Source organism: Epinephelus moara, chromosome 8 (assembly GCF_006386435.1).
Source record: "Epinephelus moara isolate mb chromosome 8, YSFRI_EMoa_1.0, whole genome shotgun sequence".
Classification (NCBI taxonomy): Eukaryota; Metazoa; Chordata; class Actinopteri; order Perciformes; family Serranidae; genus Epinephelus; species Epinephelus moara.
Genome location: NC_065513.1, coordinates 34277718 through 34293308, shown reverse-complemented (window position 1 = coordinate 34293308; position 15591 = coordinate 34277718). Strand labels below are relative to the sequence as shown.

At 39.6% G+C, this 15591-nt stretch overlaps 1 protein-coding gene across 1 annotated transcript; it reads right to left on the bottom strand.

Annotated features, from left to right (window-relative positions):
* Positions 1-3300: 3300 nt before the first annotated feature.
* On the bottom strand, positions 3301-7456 carry mboat4 (membrane bound O-acyltransferase domain containing 4). The gene is made up of 3 exons (XM_050050962.1): positions 7335-7456; positions 6124-6348; positions 3301-4271 (listed from the first exon to the last, which is right to left on the bottom strand). The coding sequence occupies exons 1-3, from the start codon at positions 7454-7456 to the stop codon at positions 3320-3322; spliced, it is 1299 nt and encodes a 432-aa protein (XP_049906919.1). The 3' UTR covers positions 3301-3319.
* Positions 7457-15591: the final 8135 nt, after the last annotated feature.

Here is a 15591-nt window from a genome sequence, read left to right as displayed (position 1 = left end):
TAATTTAAAAAATCACTTTCAATGGTTTTGTTGTAAACTGATGAATAAAATACCTCCTGGTACCTATATTTATAATTTACTTATGTGTTCAAGTGCTGCTAGGGGACCTCTAGTTTCTGCACACACACGTACAGGTGGGGAAGTTGTTTCTTTTTACTTTTATTAGGTGCTGCAGCTGTTGTTAAAAGTATGTACTGTTGCATGCAGTGTGCACACAATCGGGACACGCTACTTTTTTATAATATTGCGCCCAGAAATTTGACCCTCTTGCTTTTATATCCATTAATCTGGAGATAAAACAAACACTACTTGCAAAGTTCGCAAGAGATGGACAGCTCAACTTGAAGAGCTCTGCAGTTGTTACTTTGCAATGTATGTAGTTTAACTTAAAAGTTATAACTGCATAGATTGTAGATTCAGTGAAATTACATCTGCAGTTCCCCTGTAACTGCTATTTTTATAGTCATTTCCTTTTGTTGTTTTTAATATTTATGATTGTTTTGTTCACTTCAACAATTAATATTCCTGTTATTACTGTTAGACTGGTCATCAGTTACTTGAATGTGCTGTCATCCATCATTGCGACTTCTGACAGCTGTAAATCAGCTATAATACAGCTGTCAATGAGCTGTCAAGCTGTCATCTGTTGCAGAGGATTGTGGGTCAGAATAGCCTGAAAAGCATGCTGGCTTGCATACTGCAAAATTGGACCAGATGTAGTAGAACATCTTGGTATTTTTGGCATACTGCATTTGAAATACCATGTATTGGGACATTATAAATGTTTATCTGGCATATTATATTTTATGGTAGTATGGGTATTGGAACGCACAGAGTGTTATTGTTGCTAAATACTCCTTAAAACTGCACTAAGCAGTTGTTACCACTAGGGAGCAGACAAACAGTGGCTACCTTTAGAAAGTATTTACCAGTCATCTAGTTTCGTTTTTGCCCACCAACTATTGAGAAAAATATTTGGGTCTTTAGCTTCACTTTCCTCATGACTCACTGTTTTTTCTTTTCATTCTTGCACTCTTTTCATGCGAGGCAGATAGGGGATGCTCACCATGCCTGAGCTTGTCTGATGGAAACAACTTTTTTTTTTTATGTGAAGAGAGTTTATTGATGGAGAGAGTTTTATTTTTGAGAGTAGTCACACTCATCCGTAGTGTTTTTGCAAGTTGCACAACCTAAACAATGTGATGAAAGAGGGTAGAAGCTGCACTGACCTGAAGAGTGAAGTTTGGCACTATGAGCTGTGACCTTATGTGACCTGGTGTTGTTTATTTTAATGTAGTGTTGTCACGATACTGGAATTTTTAACTTTGACACAGTACTTTTGATACCACATGGAAAGATTGACATTGAATACATAAAATGTAACACTTTAATTAAAAGATGAATGTAACAGGGCGTTATATATATGACAACGACAACCTTTCTTGATTAGTAGCAGAGAACAGCTGAGTGACTGTAGTAAATATTAAGATTCAAGATAGCCTTTATTGTCATTGTACAGACACCTATACAACGAAATTGGGAGTGCCACAACTGAAGGTGCATTAGGAATAAATATAAGAACAAAAATGAAACAAGTGGAGACAACCCAAGACAAACAAGACGAACGAGACAAGAGCATACAGGTCATGTCATAATAAAAACAATAAGTAAAAAAACTGTATTGCACTTAAGTCTGTAAAAGTCTGTAAAAGGAGGCATTAGTGACTCGTGAGCATTGAGTGTCCTGACAGCCCACGGAAAGAAGCTGTTTTTCAGTCTGTTTGTTCTGCTCTTTATGCTCCTGTACCTCTTTCTAGAGGGCAGCAAGCTGAGCAGGTAGCGTCCTGGATGGAGGTGGTCGCAAATGATCTTCCTTGTTCGCATGAGGCATCGGGAGCTAGCGAGGGCAAGGGACAGCCAATTGTCTTTTCAGCTGACCTTATCACCCTCTGCAGCCTTTTCCTGTCAGCCGCTGTGCAGCCAGCATACCACACAGTGATGGAGAATGCCAGCAGGCTTTCAATGGTGGAGCGGTAGAAAGTCACCAGCAGCCTCTGCTGGTAGTAGTGAGAGAGAGTGAGAAGGTGCAGCTGGTACTGGTGTATCAATACTGGAGAGAATGAGTACTGTGTTTTGATATATCAATATTTTTCACAACTCTTTTCAATACCAGTAAATGTCAATTAATGCAGGTTTAGATTATAAAAGTAATTTTCAGACGAGCAAGAGGGTTTCTGGTTCGAACCAGAGGGTGGGTACTCTGGTTTCCTCCCACGGTCCAAAGGCATGCAGGTTAATTGGTGACTCTAAATTGTCCATAGGTGTGAATGTGAGCATGAATGGTTGTCTGTCTCTATGTGTCAGCCCTGTGATAGTCTGGCAGGGTGTACCCTGCCTCTTGCCCAGTGTCAGCTGTAATAGGCTCCAGCACACCCGCGACCACTGACATAATACTAATACTAATAATAATAATAATAATAGTAATAATAAACTTTATTTAGAGCACCTTTCATACAAGAAATGTATGAAGAAATGCAGTGCAAAGTGCTTTACAATAAATGGACAAACAATTCAATATGAAACTACATTAAAAACAGTTTAAAACATGGATTAAAACTATAGATCATAAAATCCAGTAAGATTTTAAAAGAGTTGCAGCAATACTTTTAAAAATATTTAGCGAGCTAGCTTCCCTGATATCTACAGGTAGTGTGCTCCATATCTTTGGGGCATAACTGACAAAGGCTGCATCTCCGATATTCTTCCGGCTGTTGCTGGGAACCTCCAATAAACCAGCAGCAGATGATCGCAGTGCTCTTTGAGGCAAATAGTTAACAATGGTAACAGCGGTTATGGAAAATGAATGAATTTCATTTTTCATTTTGGTTATCTTCCTTTAAGACTTTATTTAGATTCAATTTTCACAAATTCAAGAACAGAATTTTAAAAGATCAAACAGCAGTGACATTTTTGACCAAATACATCGATTTTTATATTGCAACAATAAAATAGGGTTGACTCTTAGTGCTTTAACAAAATATTTACACAATAAGATTTTCGATAAACAATCATCAGTAATGTGGATATAATGACTAGGTGGTTAAAGGCAAATGATAGAACAGTAAGAACAGCCTGTGAGTTCAGAAAATGTCATCACTTTACTGTAATGCAGCCTTTAAAACCAGGAAGACACGTACAATGTTATGTGTCCAAAATCTAAGATGATATCTAGTCTCATAAGAAGATATCAATATATTGCCCAGCCCTAATTGAGCGTAATTACGTCCCGCTACGTAGATATAGGAGTGTGTTCAGATGATTAATTTGTGTTGAGTTTTAATAAGATAAAAAGCAGAATTACATTAAAAAGTGGAAACAGACCTATGTATGTTACAGACAAAAGTCTCAAACCAGACACATTTCTTAATTCTACTGCTATAACAACACAAGCCACAATCATTTGAGTGTTAATCCAACTTATACAAGTGTATATTTTCCTCCATGGAGATGACAGTTTTGGGCCCAGGTGCCTGTGTATGTGATAATCTGCTTTCACGGTTGCTGCCCAGGTCAGAATTCCCACAAAGTGACCCAAATGCCAGCCATGCCACCACGCTGAGAAGCTAAAAGTCATGAACAATGGGAAACGTTTGCATCTTGTAAAAACCAGCCTACGCAGCCATGAAGCTGTCGTGGAGTTCCATCGACGGGCAAACTCTGACATACGGCTCGACGCTTCAGTGGTCCAGAAATCTCCATCGGATAGTCCGCTCCAGTCTGGGGAGTCTCCTGGTGAATTTTCCCAAAAGCCAAACCCAGCTGCGTTATTGAGGCATTCACTAACCCTCCAGTGAGAATAATATTGGATCCTCAAAACTGCCGCCAGACCCCAAACCCACAGGACGCCATAGAGAATGATAGAGCTGGAGGGATCATAGGTGTTATGTTTCAGGAAATAGACAAGACAATACCTTACCAACTCCATCATTAACACCTGCATTAACTTTAAGGAGACAACACCCAGTGGACTAGGTGGAGGGTTGAGGCTGATTCCCGCCATTAGGGACACAAATTGACTGTAGGAGCACAAAGGCCCACCGAACAGTGTGGTGAAGTTGAGGATGTAACTGACAAGAGGGAGAAGCATCACACAGGTTTTCTTTTTGGATGAAGAATTAAATGTTAGTGTAACTTGTTTTTCCTGGAGGTCCATGGACACAGAGGTGATTCTCTGAGTGAGCAGCATCAAAGAGGACACTGCCAGAAACAATCTGAAAAGAAAACATTATATGTGTAAGTCTTTTTGTCAGAAAGAGGAATAAATGTTTGAATATATGTCTGCATTTTATGTTACCAAGAGTATAACAGCAGCCAGCAACTATTGATTGCACACTGTAATAGCTTCACCATCTGCATTTAGATTGGTTCAGCCTCGCTTTTCACAATGCACTTCTGTCCGTACCAGGTAGGATCTCCAGGGAAAATGGCTCAATTTACAGCACAAAATGCGTCCACCAAAACAGGAAGAGGATGGTCCCTAGTTACCAAAGACAATCAGCGTAGGTTCTCTGCAATTACTATCTCCAGTAGTTGAATAGGCGGACAGTAGAGCAACTGAAGTGACTTTAAACTGTGGTGTTTGTTAGGTTCTGAGACAATAATAACAACAACAATAATACCACTTGGAAACACTATAAGGGGAAATGCTGAATATTAAAATTAAAATTTCCATTTTAAGGTCCATTTAGTCGCTGTATTGGAGCTTTCTATCACGTCACAAAGTTGACGGTAGCTGACAATTTCTGACAAACGGTCAACATGGATGAGAAGTCCCAGAGGTGTTCAGAGTCACGAAACATCTACAGCTCTGTGTTGAATAGAAGGCACTGGACAGTGATGAGGACAGTCTGATGTGACTGAAAGCTCCAGTACAGCTACTGTGGATCTTAAGGGGAGATTGTTTTGTCAAACTGAAAAGCTGTATTCCAGCTGGTGGAAAATGGTTTCATACTAAATGGAAGGTCATTTTCACTGTATGTTTTTTCTCTTGATTATATCCACTGAAATGTTGTTTTTGGTACGCAGTGGGCTTATTTTAATGTTATGCCTTCATGTAATATTCAGATTTGTTTTTCAGAATATGATTTTCCATCCTGTTGTACTTCCACCCATTAACTACATTAGTGTCTCTATCCAGAAATCATGACCATTGACCCAGCTAACGTTACAGCTCAGCTTAGGAGGACCCATTAATGGTTACATCTTGCGCTATTATGAGGGCAAGCCTCTGGTTCAAGAGTAGATGGACCCCTCCTTCTGTGCAGTGATACAATTGGTGGGTGTAGTTTGGTAGAAAGGAAATAGCTTCTAAATGAAACTGCTCACAACAAGGTCTGTGGATTATCTTGAGGAACCGGGTCATGATATCTGGAAAGACACATTGCTGTTGAGTTTTTCAAATATATATTTTTTGGTGCTTTGTGCACCTCAAACCAAGTGCCATCTATTTCCATTATATTGGAGAAAAGGCAGACATCTCTACGGCTGACACTCAGCAACTCATAACAAAACGATCTGTATTAATAATTAGCACAACAGGAAAAATACATAATTTAAATTTTGGGATGAACTGCCCCTTTAAAGGACCAGTCAGGCATTACAAATCCCATGAAAAGTCCAATGCCTACAACACTTTAGTTTGTCTCAGTCTTTTCTTCAGACTTCCTGAGCTTGTCTGTGGTACTCTGAAGATGTGACACCTTAAAAACAAACAGGAGTGATGCATTTTTTTGTGTACAGCAGCAGAAGGATGTGCTCATGTTCATGGTAACAAAGCAAAATACCACGTAGTGCAACAGTGTTGGTCACTGATGTGCTTTTTGTAGTTTTTGTACAACAATTGAGCTCTATGGTAGAGAGGAATAAATGATATCAAGTAATACTTGTTATTAGGATCAGTTCATTGTTGGTTTTGGTCTTTTCATGAGATTTGTTGAAAATAAGAAAATATAAAGTATTACCAGACCTATCAGTTAATACATAAATTCATAATTTATATTGGACACTCTGGAAAAGCATGAAGGTATCAGTTTACATGCCAGTTAAGTGAATTAAGATCGGTACCTGATGCTGACAGGCTCATGCAGGTAGTATTCCCTGTACTGTATAAGCAGGTGCCAGAAGGTTTGCCACAACATCTGGACACCAAACACCCAGGCGTGGACACAGCTGGGATCCACAGAGCAAACGAGCAGGATAAAGAGGAAAGTTGAGGTGAACAGGAGCAAGCTGTAGATGCCCATCGTGACGACCGCCAGGACGCATCCTCCAAGACAAACATACAGGTACCTGCAGATAGAAACTCATTTTGACAATCACAGCTGCAACAATTAGCTGATAAGTTTGTCAGCTGATATATAGAAAATTAATCAGTAGCTATTTGATTAGTATATAGGATGTTCTTTTTTTTTTTTTAAGATATTTTTGGGGGCCTTTTAGCCTTTAATGTACAGGACAGACAAGCGTGAAGGGGGGAGAGAGAGAGGGAGTGACGTGCAGCAAAGGGCCACAGGCTGGAGCCAAATCCGGGCCGCCGCGGCAACAGCCTTGTACATGGGGCGCCCGCTCCACCACTAAGCCACCGGCGCCCCATATAGGATGTTCTTTAAGCAGATTCTCAAACATTCTTATTTGTTTTACATAATTATAAACTGAATATCTGTCGGTTTTAGACTGTTGATCTGACAAAACAAGATATAATGACATCAACAAGGACTCATTTTCCACTATTTTTTGACATTCATAGACCAAACGATTAATCAGGAAATTGATCTGCAGATTAATTAATAATGAAAATAAATGTTAGTTGTACTTCAATTGATAAGTTAGTGTGAGGTGACTTATTTAAGATTTGTAAAGTCAATTTATTTTAAATAATGTATTTAAAAACAACAACATTTACCAAATTGCTTTATGGGAGAAGTACAAAATACAATCAGATAAAAACTAAAAAACAGATATGAATTAGAAACACGAGTATGAATCAATGTTAAAAACAAATAAACAAAAGTTTCGCCAGTATTGTATCCCCTGTTAAATATTGTGGTTGTGCTATTTGGACTGGTTATTTCAAATTTCATTTGATTTACATATCAAACTTCATGAACCTATTGAAATTAAAATCCGAATAGATAGAACAGATCATGGCTTCACAGAAAATTGTGACTAATTTTAGAGTATTAAGGCCATATAATACACTAATAAGTCACTTAACATATTGCTTTTAATGTGTGGTTTAATAACAAAAATCAATTAATAGGTTTGTAATTACATACCTGTATGTCAAGGACAGATATCCCCGTTTAGCAAGGAAATAAAACAGAAATGCGAATGGAAGTGAAAAACACTGGTGCATCAAAAACTGATGTTGTTCCCACAACCAGCTCATCAAACCCATATCTGATCCTGAATATCACTGACAGAAGAAGAGCGCCGCTGATAGCAGATGTTTCTGCTGGTTGTCCTATTAAAGAGGAGAAATACTTGTTTAACCTGAACCAACTGTGTTTGCCATTCCTCCTGTGACCTGCATTAAAGTAATCGCTTTTGTTTACCATCATCACACAGTATTGGTAATAGTTATTCCTTTTGTTTAACACTATCAGTATTGACGGATACAGAAGCTTTTTATCAAACATATTTTAGCAACCAAGAGTCTTTTTTGTTTGTCCAAATCAAACAAATAGCAACTCAGGGAGTCTGTTTTCACTCGGTCCCACAATCACGATCTTAATTTGTATTATGGGCCTGGTTGACTGATTTTATACGTATTGCTTTTCATACTTGAGGCCTTTAGTTAAATCCTGACTCAAGAAGGATTTACAAGCAACTGTAGCCATTTATTTGTGTAACACTTTAAAAAACAACAATCAGTGTAAACAAAGCGGGAGATAGAAAGGTCAAAGATAAAAGTAGAGGTCAAGGACCAGCACCTGTGACACCTGTGACACTTCTTACCCCAACGCTGGACAGCACACTCTTGAAATGTGTCTTTAAATTAACAGTAAGTTAATGTAATTGATACTAGAAATAAGACACAAATATGAGTGACCTTTTCCCCTAGATTACCAAAAAATGTGATTTTCGTTTTTTTCTTCATAAAAATGAAGAACAAAGAAAAGTTGTATCGATAAATACCAAGTTACATATTACAGTTCACATCTATGCCACTTGTGGAATATTTGATACACATCACAACTTTTCCTAAAAGCCTGCTCACCATATATTTAATATTATAAATTCTGTCACTGTCTGTAGCTAAATGATGCTCATATTATACTGACCTCATTTGACCCGACTTTCATGCTAACCTGTATTTCCGACTGTTTGGATGGTGATTCATGTTTTCTATTACGTAAGAGCAAGATTATGATTGTCATTCTAATTATGTTAAAAGGGTGTGGCTGTCCAGTATAACCTGCCCTTTTTAAAAGGAAATGTCAAACGTAAACAGGTCTGACCTGTCAATCAGTATGTTTCACATTATTATGCCACACTTGGTTGATAATAAATATATATAAAGGTCACAACACTGCTCAAGGGAACACTTAATCATCACATATCATATATCAGATATCAATCTGTTTGGAAGCACAAGTGATTGTGAATCAGTTTCAGCTGCTTTGGTGCAAATCAAAGTGACAACAGGTGCAATGGAGAGGCAAAAGCTAGACAACTCCCAAAAAGGGAATGTTTTTTGTTGTTGTTCCAGTTATTTTTATTGGAGACCAGCATTTCACAAGTATCAAATACAAGATACAAAGTTGATTCACAGCTGTTTCCCCACTTTTTTAAATTTATTTATTTATTCATTTATTTTTAATACGGTGCATTAGAACAGAGAACTAGAAGAAGAACATCCCCCAGGAACAAAGAGGGAAAATAAAAGAAATAAAAATAATAAATAATAATAATAATAATAATAATAATAATAATCAATTAATAGGTGAAGATAAATTGGTAAATAAATAAAAAGAAGAGGAAAATAAATAAAATATGATATAATATAAAGGGAGGTGAAAGAAAAAATAAAATAAATAGATAATAAATAAAGGATGCCCAGTGTGCTCACTATAAAAATAGATAAAATAAAAAAATTGGATGCATCAAATCAATTCAGTTTGGGTCCAGAGAGGTAAGGGTCTTTACATATGTGATGAGAGGTTGCCATCTTTTATAAAAATTGGCGGCTGAACCTCTTAAGGAATATTTAACTTTTTCCAATGACAGAAAGGAAATTAAATCACTTAACCAATAAGTAGTAGGAGGGGCATTTGGGCTTTTCCAATGTAACAGAATACGTCTGCGGGCTATGAGCGAGGCAAAAGCGACAACATCAGAGTTTTTCTAGTGAGACTAGTTGATGTACGAGGTACACCAAATATGGCTATCAGTGGGCAGGGTTCCAACATGATATTGAGGGCTTAACGTTTTATAAAAACAAGACCAGATATTAACTAATTTGGGAGAAGAAAAAAACATATGAACATGATCTGCCAGAGATGAACCACATCTATCATAGATATCATTCGTGCCTAGAAACAGCCTATTGTGCCTTTTGTGGAGGACCTAAAACTGAATTAAACTAAGACGAGCTCAAAAAGATGTAGAATCAGTCCTGATTAGTGCCTCTTTTCACCACTCGTCTGTCAAATCAAAGCCAAGCTCCCTTTCCCAACTATGCCTGACCCCCACAAGGGAGGTCACATTCGAAGATGATATGAGGTCAAATAATACTGAAATCCTACTACGAGCCATTGGAAGAGAGAGCACCTCAGTGATAAGAGATCCCATTTGAGATTGAGGGAAAGATGTGAAGTGTGTGCGAACATAATTGCGCACTTGGAAGAATTGAAACATATGAGAATGGGGTAAATTATATTTAACACGCTGATCATTAAATGTAACAAATAAGCCCTTCGAATATAAATCTGAAAAACGAACCAGGCCTCTCTCTCTCCACAAAGTGAAAGCTGTGTCTGAATTGGAGGGGGTAAAGAAATGATTGTTGTAAATAGGGCTTAATGGGATGGGTGCTGAAAGTTTGAAGTGTTGCCTGAATTGTTTCCAAATTTTCAAAGAGGAAAGTACAATTGGGTTTTTGATATAACTAGGATAACGAGAAGCTAGAGGGGCACAAACCAGAGCAGTTTAGCTGCTTTGTTTACCGGAAAACACTCACTTTTACTGATGTTTAACTTATAACCAGAGAATGATCCAAAAGTTGTCAAGATTTGTAAAATATCATCTACACAGCTAACTGGGTTGGTGACATATAGCAACAGGTCATCAGCATAGAGAGACACTCTATGTTCCAGTCCAGCTCTAAGAATACCAGTGAAACATGAAGAAGATTTGAGAGCAATGGAAAGAGGCTCTGTTGCTATGGCAAAGAGCAGGGGAGACACTGGGCAACCCTGGCGGGTCCCTCTTGATAGGGGGAAATATTCAGACCTTTGAAAGTTAGTTGTCACACAAGTGGATGGGGCAGAGTATAAAAGTTGTATCCAAGAAATAAATTTAGACCCAAAGCCAAATTTCCCCAAAACAGAAAACAAACAGTCCTATTCAACCCGATCAAAGGCTTTCTCCGCATCTAAAGATATAACCATTTCAGCAGCTTTGGACGTGTGAGGAGATTACACAATATTTAAAAGTCTCATTAAACATGTCTAATAACAAAGGAGTAAGTTGGTGGGAAAACTTTTTTTAAAAGTCAGCCGGGAATCCATCTAACCCTTGAGCTTTGTTAATCTGTAGTAATTTAAGACAATTAAGTTAAGACAATTAATCATTTCTTCCAACTGTATAGGTTTTTCCAACTCCTCTTTAATATGAGGATCTATGGTAGGTATATCTATGCTATCTAGGAAATTATCCAGTGTAGTCTTATTTGCAGGAGATTCAGACTGATAGAGGTTATAATAGGAAGTGAAGGTGGAGTTTATTTCAGCTGGGCTGGTAGTTAGGGAGTGAGAGGAGTCATAAATTTGGGATAAGAAATTAGAGGCTGACTGACGTTTAAGTTGAAGGGCGAGGAGACGGCTGGCTTTATCACCATATTCATAGTATGTCCCTTTGGTCCATCTTAAAAGGTACTCTGCTTTATCCGTAGAGAGCAGGTCAAAATCAGATTGTAATTTGACCCTTTTAGCATACAGTTATGGACTGGGAGAGCTTGAATACTCTATGCTGAGAATTGCATCAATAAGCTCTTGCTGTTTTTGTTTATTTTTCCTAGCCAGATGTGTGCTCTATGAGATAATATTTCCCCTAGTTACTGCTTTTAAAGTTTCCATAACAGAGAGGGCGATGAAAATCATAGAACTCATCTTTAGCTAGTAGCCCAATTAAACTTCCACTGTCTTGTAGTGTTAGGTGAGAGTGCTGAATCTAAAATGTGTGGAGCATGATCAGAAATAATGATAGCAGAATATTCAGTGGATTTCACAGCAGGTAGAAGAGCCCTGTCTATAAAAAAAATAGTCAATGTGGGAATAAGCTTGGTGTACTTTTGAGAAATAAGAAAATTCTTTTGTGAATGGGTGGAGCAGACGCCAAGCATCTATACAGCCTAACTGACTCATAATAGATGATAGTGTATTCGACATGGCAGAGGGTGTAAGTACTTTCAGATGGGATCGGTCAAGTTTGGGATCTATTACTAGGTTCAGGTCTCCCCCTAGAATGAAATGGTGAGTGTCCAAATTGGGAATTTTTGAAAAAAGGGAAGTCATAAAATTTGAGTTGTCCCAATTAGGGGCATAAACATTAACCAATACAACTGAAGTTTGATATAATGTCCAGCAAAAAAATAAAGATAAAGATAATAGTCCCAAAAGAATCGCTAAGTCATATACATCGGTGGTCATTCCGCTAGCTTGGTCCCTCTTTCATGTGTTGCGTATGCGTTCTTCATAAAACAGCTCCGCTTGCTCCGGGGAGTCAAAGATGTGGCTCACACTGTTGAAGGTGACGCGCAGCCGGGCAGGGTAAATCATGCCGAATCGTACCCCTTTCTGAAAAAGCATGGATTTCACCTGGTTGAAAGCAGCTCGCTTCTTCGCCACTGCAGCACTGAAGTCCTCGTAAATTTGATGCTATGACCCCGATAGGTCATATTGTGGTGCTCCTTTGCCCATAGTAACACTCTTTTTTTCACAGGGCGGGATCCTTGACGAGGTTTGGATCTGAGACTACGATGGGCCCGGTCTAGTTCAGGTGTGGAGTTCGATAGCGCCTCTGCAGCTACTTCTTTGAATAAATCTGCCATAAATTGTCTCGGGTTATTACCTTCAATGTCTTTGGGCAGACTAATCACTCTTAGGTTCTGACGCTTTGAACGAGACACCAAGTCCTCCACGGCAGCCTGGAGAGCACAGCGCTCTTCAGTTATCGAGGTTAGCTTGGAGCATAGCTCCACTCCATCTTGCTCCAGGCTTGTGATGTTATCTGAATGGGTAATGAGGGCCGTTTCCATCTCCGAAATTGTAGAGGTGTGTTAAGCCACGGTGGTGGTAATGGACTCAAGAGCCGAATTAATCGGAGCGAGGGCCGCATTCAGGGAGGCGGTGAGATCCGCAGTGGTGCTTTTCCTAGATTTCTCCAGTTCAATGATGAGTGTTTCCAAAGTAAGGGGAGAAGGCCCTGACGCCATGTTGCTCGCTTCCCAACCAGAGAAGGGGAGAGTCTGTTGCGCCTGACCTTTCCGAGATGATTTACTCATTCCTGTGCAGGTTCAGCGCAATGTTAAGTAAAACAAATTGTCACACCGAAAGTAAACTTGAAAGAATTACGTAATTCACAAAATTATACGGAGGTATGCGCCACACATCTGTCCTCTACATCGCCAAATGGGAGGAAGGGAATGGTTTTACCTGTGGTGGCAGGTGACAGACAGTTGCTCTCTCCTTATCCTTCCTGACTGATTCTTTTCTAGTTTTGTGTTCTGCTAGTGTCCTTGTCACTACTGGTAGCATGAGGCGGTACCTGCAGCCCAGTCAGGTTGCACAGATAGTCCAACTCATCCAGGATAGAACTCTCCTAGCACAGTCTCAAGAGCATGGAGGAGATACCAGGAGACTGTCTGTTACACGAGTAGAGCTGAACAGGGCCACAGAAGGGCATCAACCCAGCAGCAAGACTGGTATCTGCTCCTTTGTGCGAGGAGGAACAGGAGGAGCACTGCCAGAGTCCCACAAAATGACCTCCAGCAGGCTACTGGTGTGCATGTTTCTGACCAAACTGTGAGAAACAGACTCCATGAGTTGGACATGAGGGCCCGATGTCCTCTAGTGGGACCTGTGCTCACAGCTCAGCACTATGCAGCTCAACTTGCATTCGCCAGAGAACGCCAGAATTGGCAGATTCGCCACTGGTGTTCCGTTCTCTTCACAGATGAGAGCAGGTTCAGACTGAGCACATGTGACAGGCCTGAAAGAGTCATGGTGAACGTTATGCTTCCTGTAACAACCCAGCATGACTAGTTTGGTGGTTGGGTCAGTGATGGTCTAGGGAGGCATATCCTTGGAGGGTCGCACAGACCTCTATGTCACAGCCAGCGGTACCCTGACTGCTGTAAGGCAACAGGATGAAATTGTTAGAGCAATTGTCAGACCTTAAGCTGGTGCAGTGGTTCCTGGGTTCCTCCTGGTGCAGTGGTTCCTGGATTCCTCCTGGTCCAGGACGATGCCCGGCTTCATGTGGCCAGAGTGTGTAGGCAGTTCCTTGATGACGAAGGCATTGATGCAACTGAACACCTATGGGACGTTATGTATCGCTGCCAAGTACCGCCACAGACTGTCCAGGAGCTCAGTGATGCCCTGATCCAGGTTAGGGAGGAGATCCCTCAGGACACCATCCACCAGCTCATCAGCAGCATACCCAGTCGTTGTTGGGAGTGCATACAGGTAGGCGGAGGCTGTACTCACTAATGAGTCACATTATGATAAAATTCACACACATTGAATCAGCCTGTGATTTCAATTTTTCACTTTGATTTTTGGTGTGATTTTGAATCCAGCCCTCAGTGGGTTGATGACTTTGGTTTCCACTGACTGTTGTTGTGCCATTTTGTTCCTAACAAACTATACAGTGTTCATCAGTAAGGATTTTTAACGAGCAGTGTGTTATATTACATGTATTTTAGTAAGTGTGCTGAAGATCAAGTGATTTAACATAAACAAGTCAAAAGACAGTGAAAGTGTGTTACACATATGAGTGTGCACTATGAATTCCACTCAAGCATTCATGACGTGATGATGAAGTGAAAAAGTGTTTTATTCTGGTCCTAATGTCTGACTCGTGTTTTATATTTCTGCAACCTAATAACCACCAACTGTAAATCAGACATGAATCATTAGCAGTTGGAAACAAACTGACAGTTGAGAAGCAGGTGAGAGGGTGATAACATTCTTGTCAGGGCGTCTTTCTGGCTCAATGTCTCTGAGTCATTCAGTGTTCCTGGTAAGTGATGAAACACAAACACTTGTGCACAACAATTACGAAGACAGTCGTTGGCAATTAAAATCTCGGCTCTCGGGCTCCCTCCAACAATGCTCATTAAATATGTGTTAAAAAATAAATCGCACAAGTAAAAGCAAAATGAGAAACTAGAACAGAAGATAGTGGCAGTTAAAATGAGGAATACAATACAAACATAAATACATTTATCTTTTTCTTTTTATGTATGATCCTTGTTATTTAATAGGGGAGGTATCCTCTAACCTCTCCTGCACAATGTTTCAACTTTTAATTTCTTTTTCCTGTATTTTCTATACACAAATGTACAAATAAACTTAACTAAACTAAACTATAACATAAATAAACAAATGAATGAATAAATAAACAAAGTAATATACACTGATCAGCCAGAACCAAAGGTTTCCCAGCAGAACAATGCATTGGAACAAAATAATCAAAGTTATTCACTTCACCTGTCAGTGGTTTTAATGTTTTGGCTGATCGGTGTACATTTGTTTAGACAGTATTTGCAAATTAATATACTGAATTCAGTACAGGAACATCTGCACTGAGTATGGGCTGGAAGTTCCAGGATCAGAATGGAAGACACCTCCTAAAGTGGTTGAGAATGACCAAGCTATGATCCTGTGGGACTTCCAGATCCAGACTGACAAACTGGTGATGGCTAACCAACCGGACATCATGCTGAACAACAACAAACAACAGAAGGAGGCAGTGGTGATAGATGTAGCAATCCCAAGTGACATCAACATGAGGAAACGGGAACATGAGAAGCTTGAAAAATAGCCAGCGGTAATCGGAGCACTTGGGTCTGTGATCCCCAAACTGGGGTATATGTATATATACACACACAGTGGTGGAAACAGCTCGGTCCCGCTGTGTAGCTGTTGATGTATTTTTGTTCCCCCTGTAGCCTTGTAATGTTTTGCTCCCTGAACTCAGAGAGTGGATGTGACTGTGAGTGATCCCAGTGTGTTCCTCCCTCATGCATCTGGCTTGACTTGACTATGACAGTTCAGTCCTAAAATTAGATTTAAAAAATCGCAATAT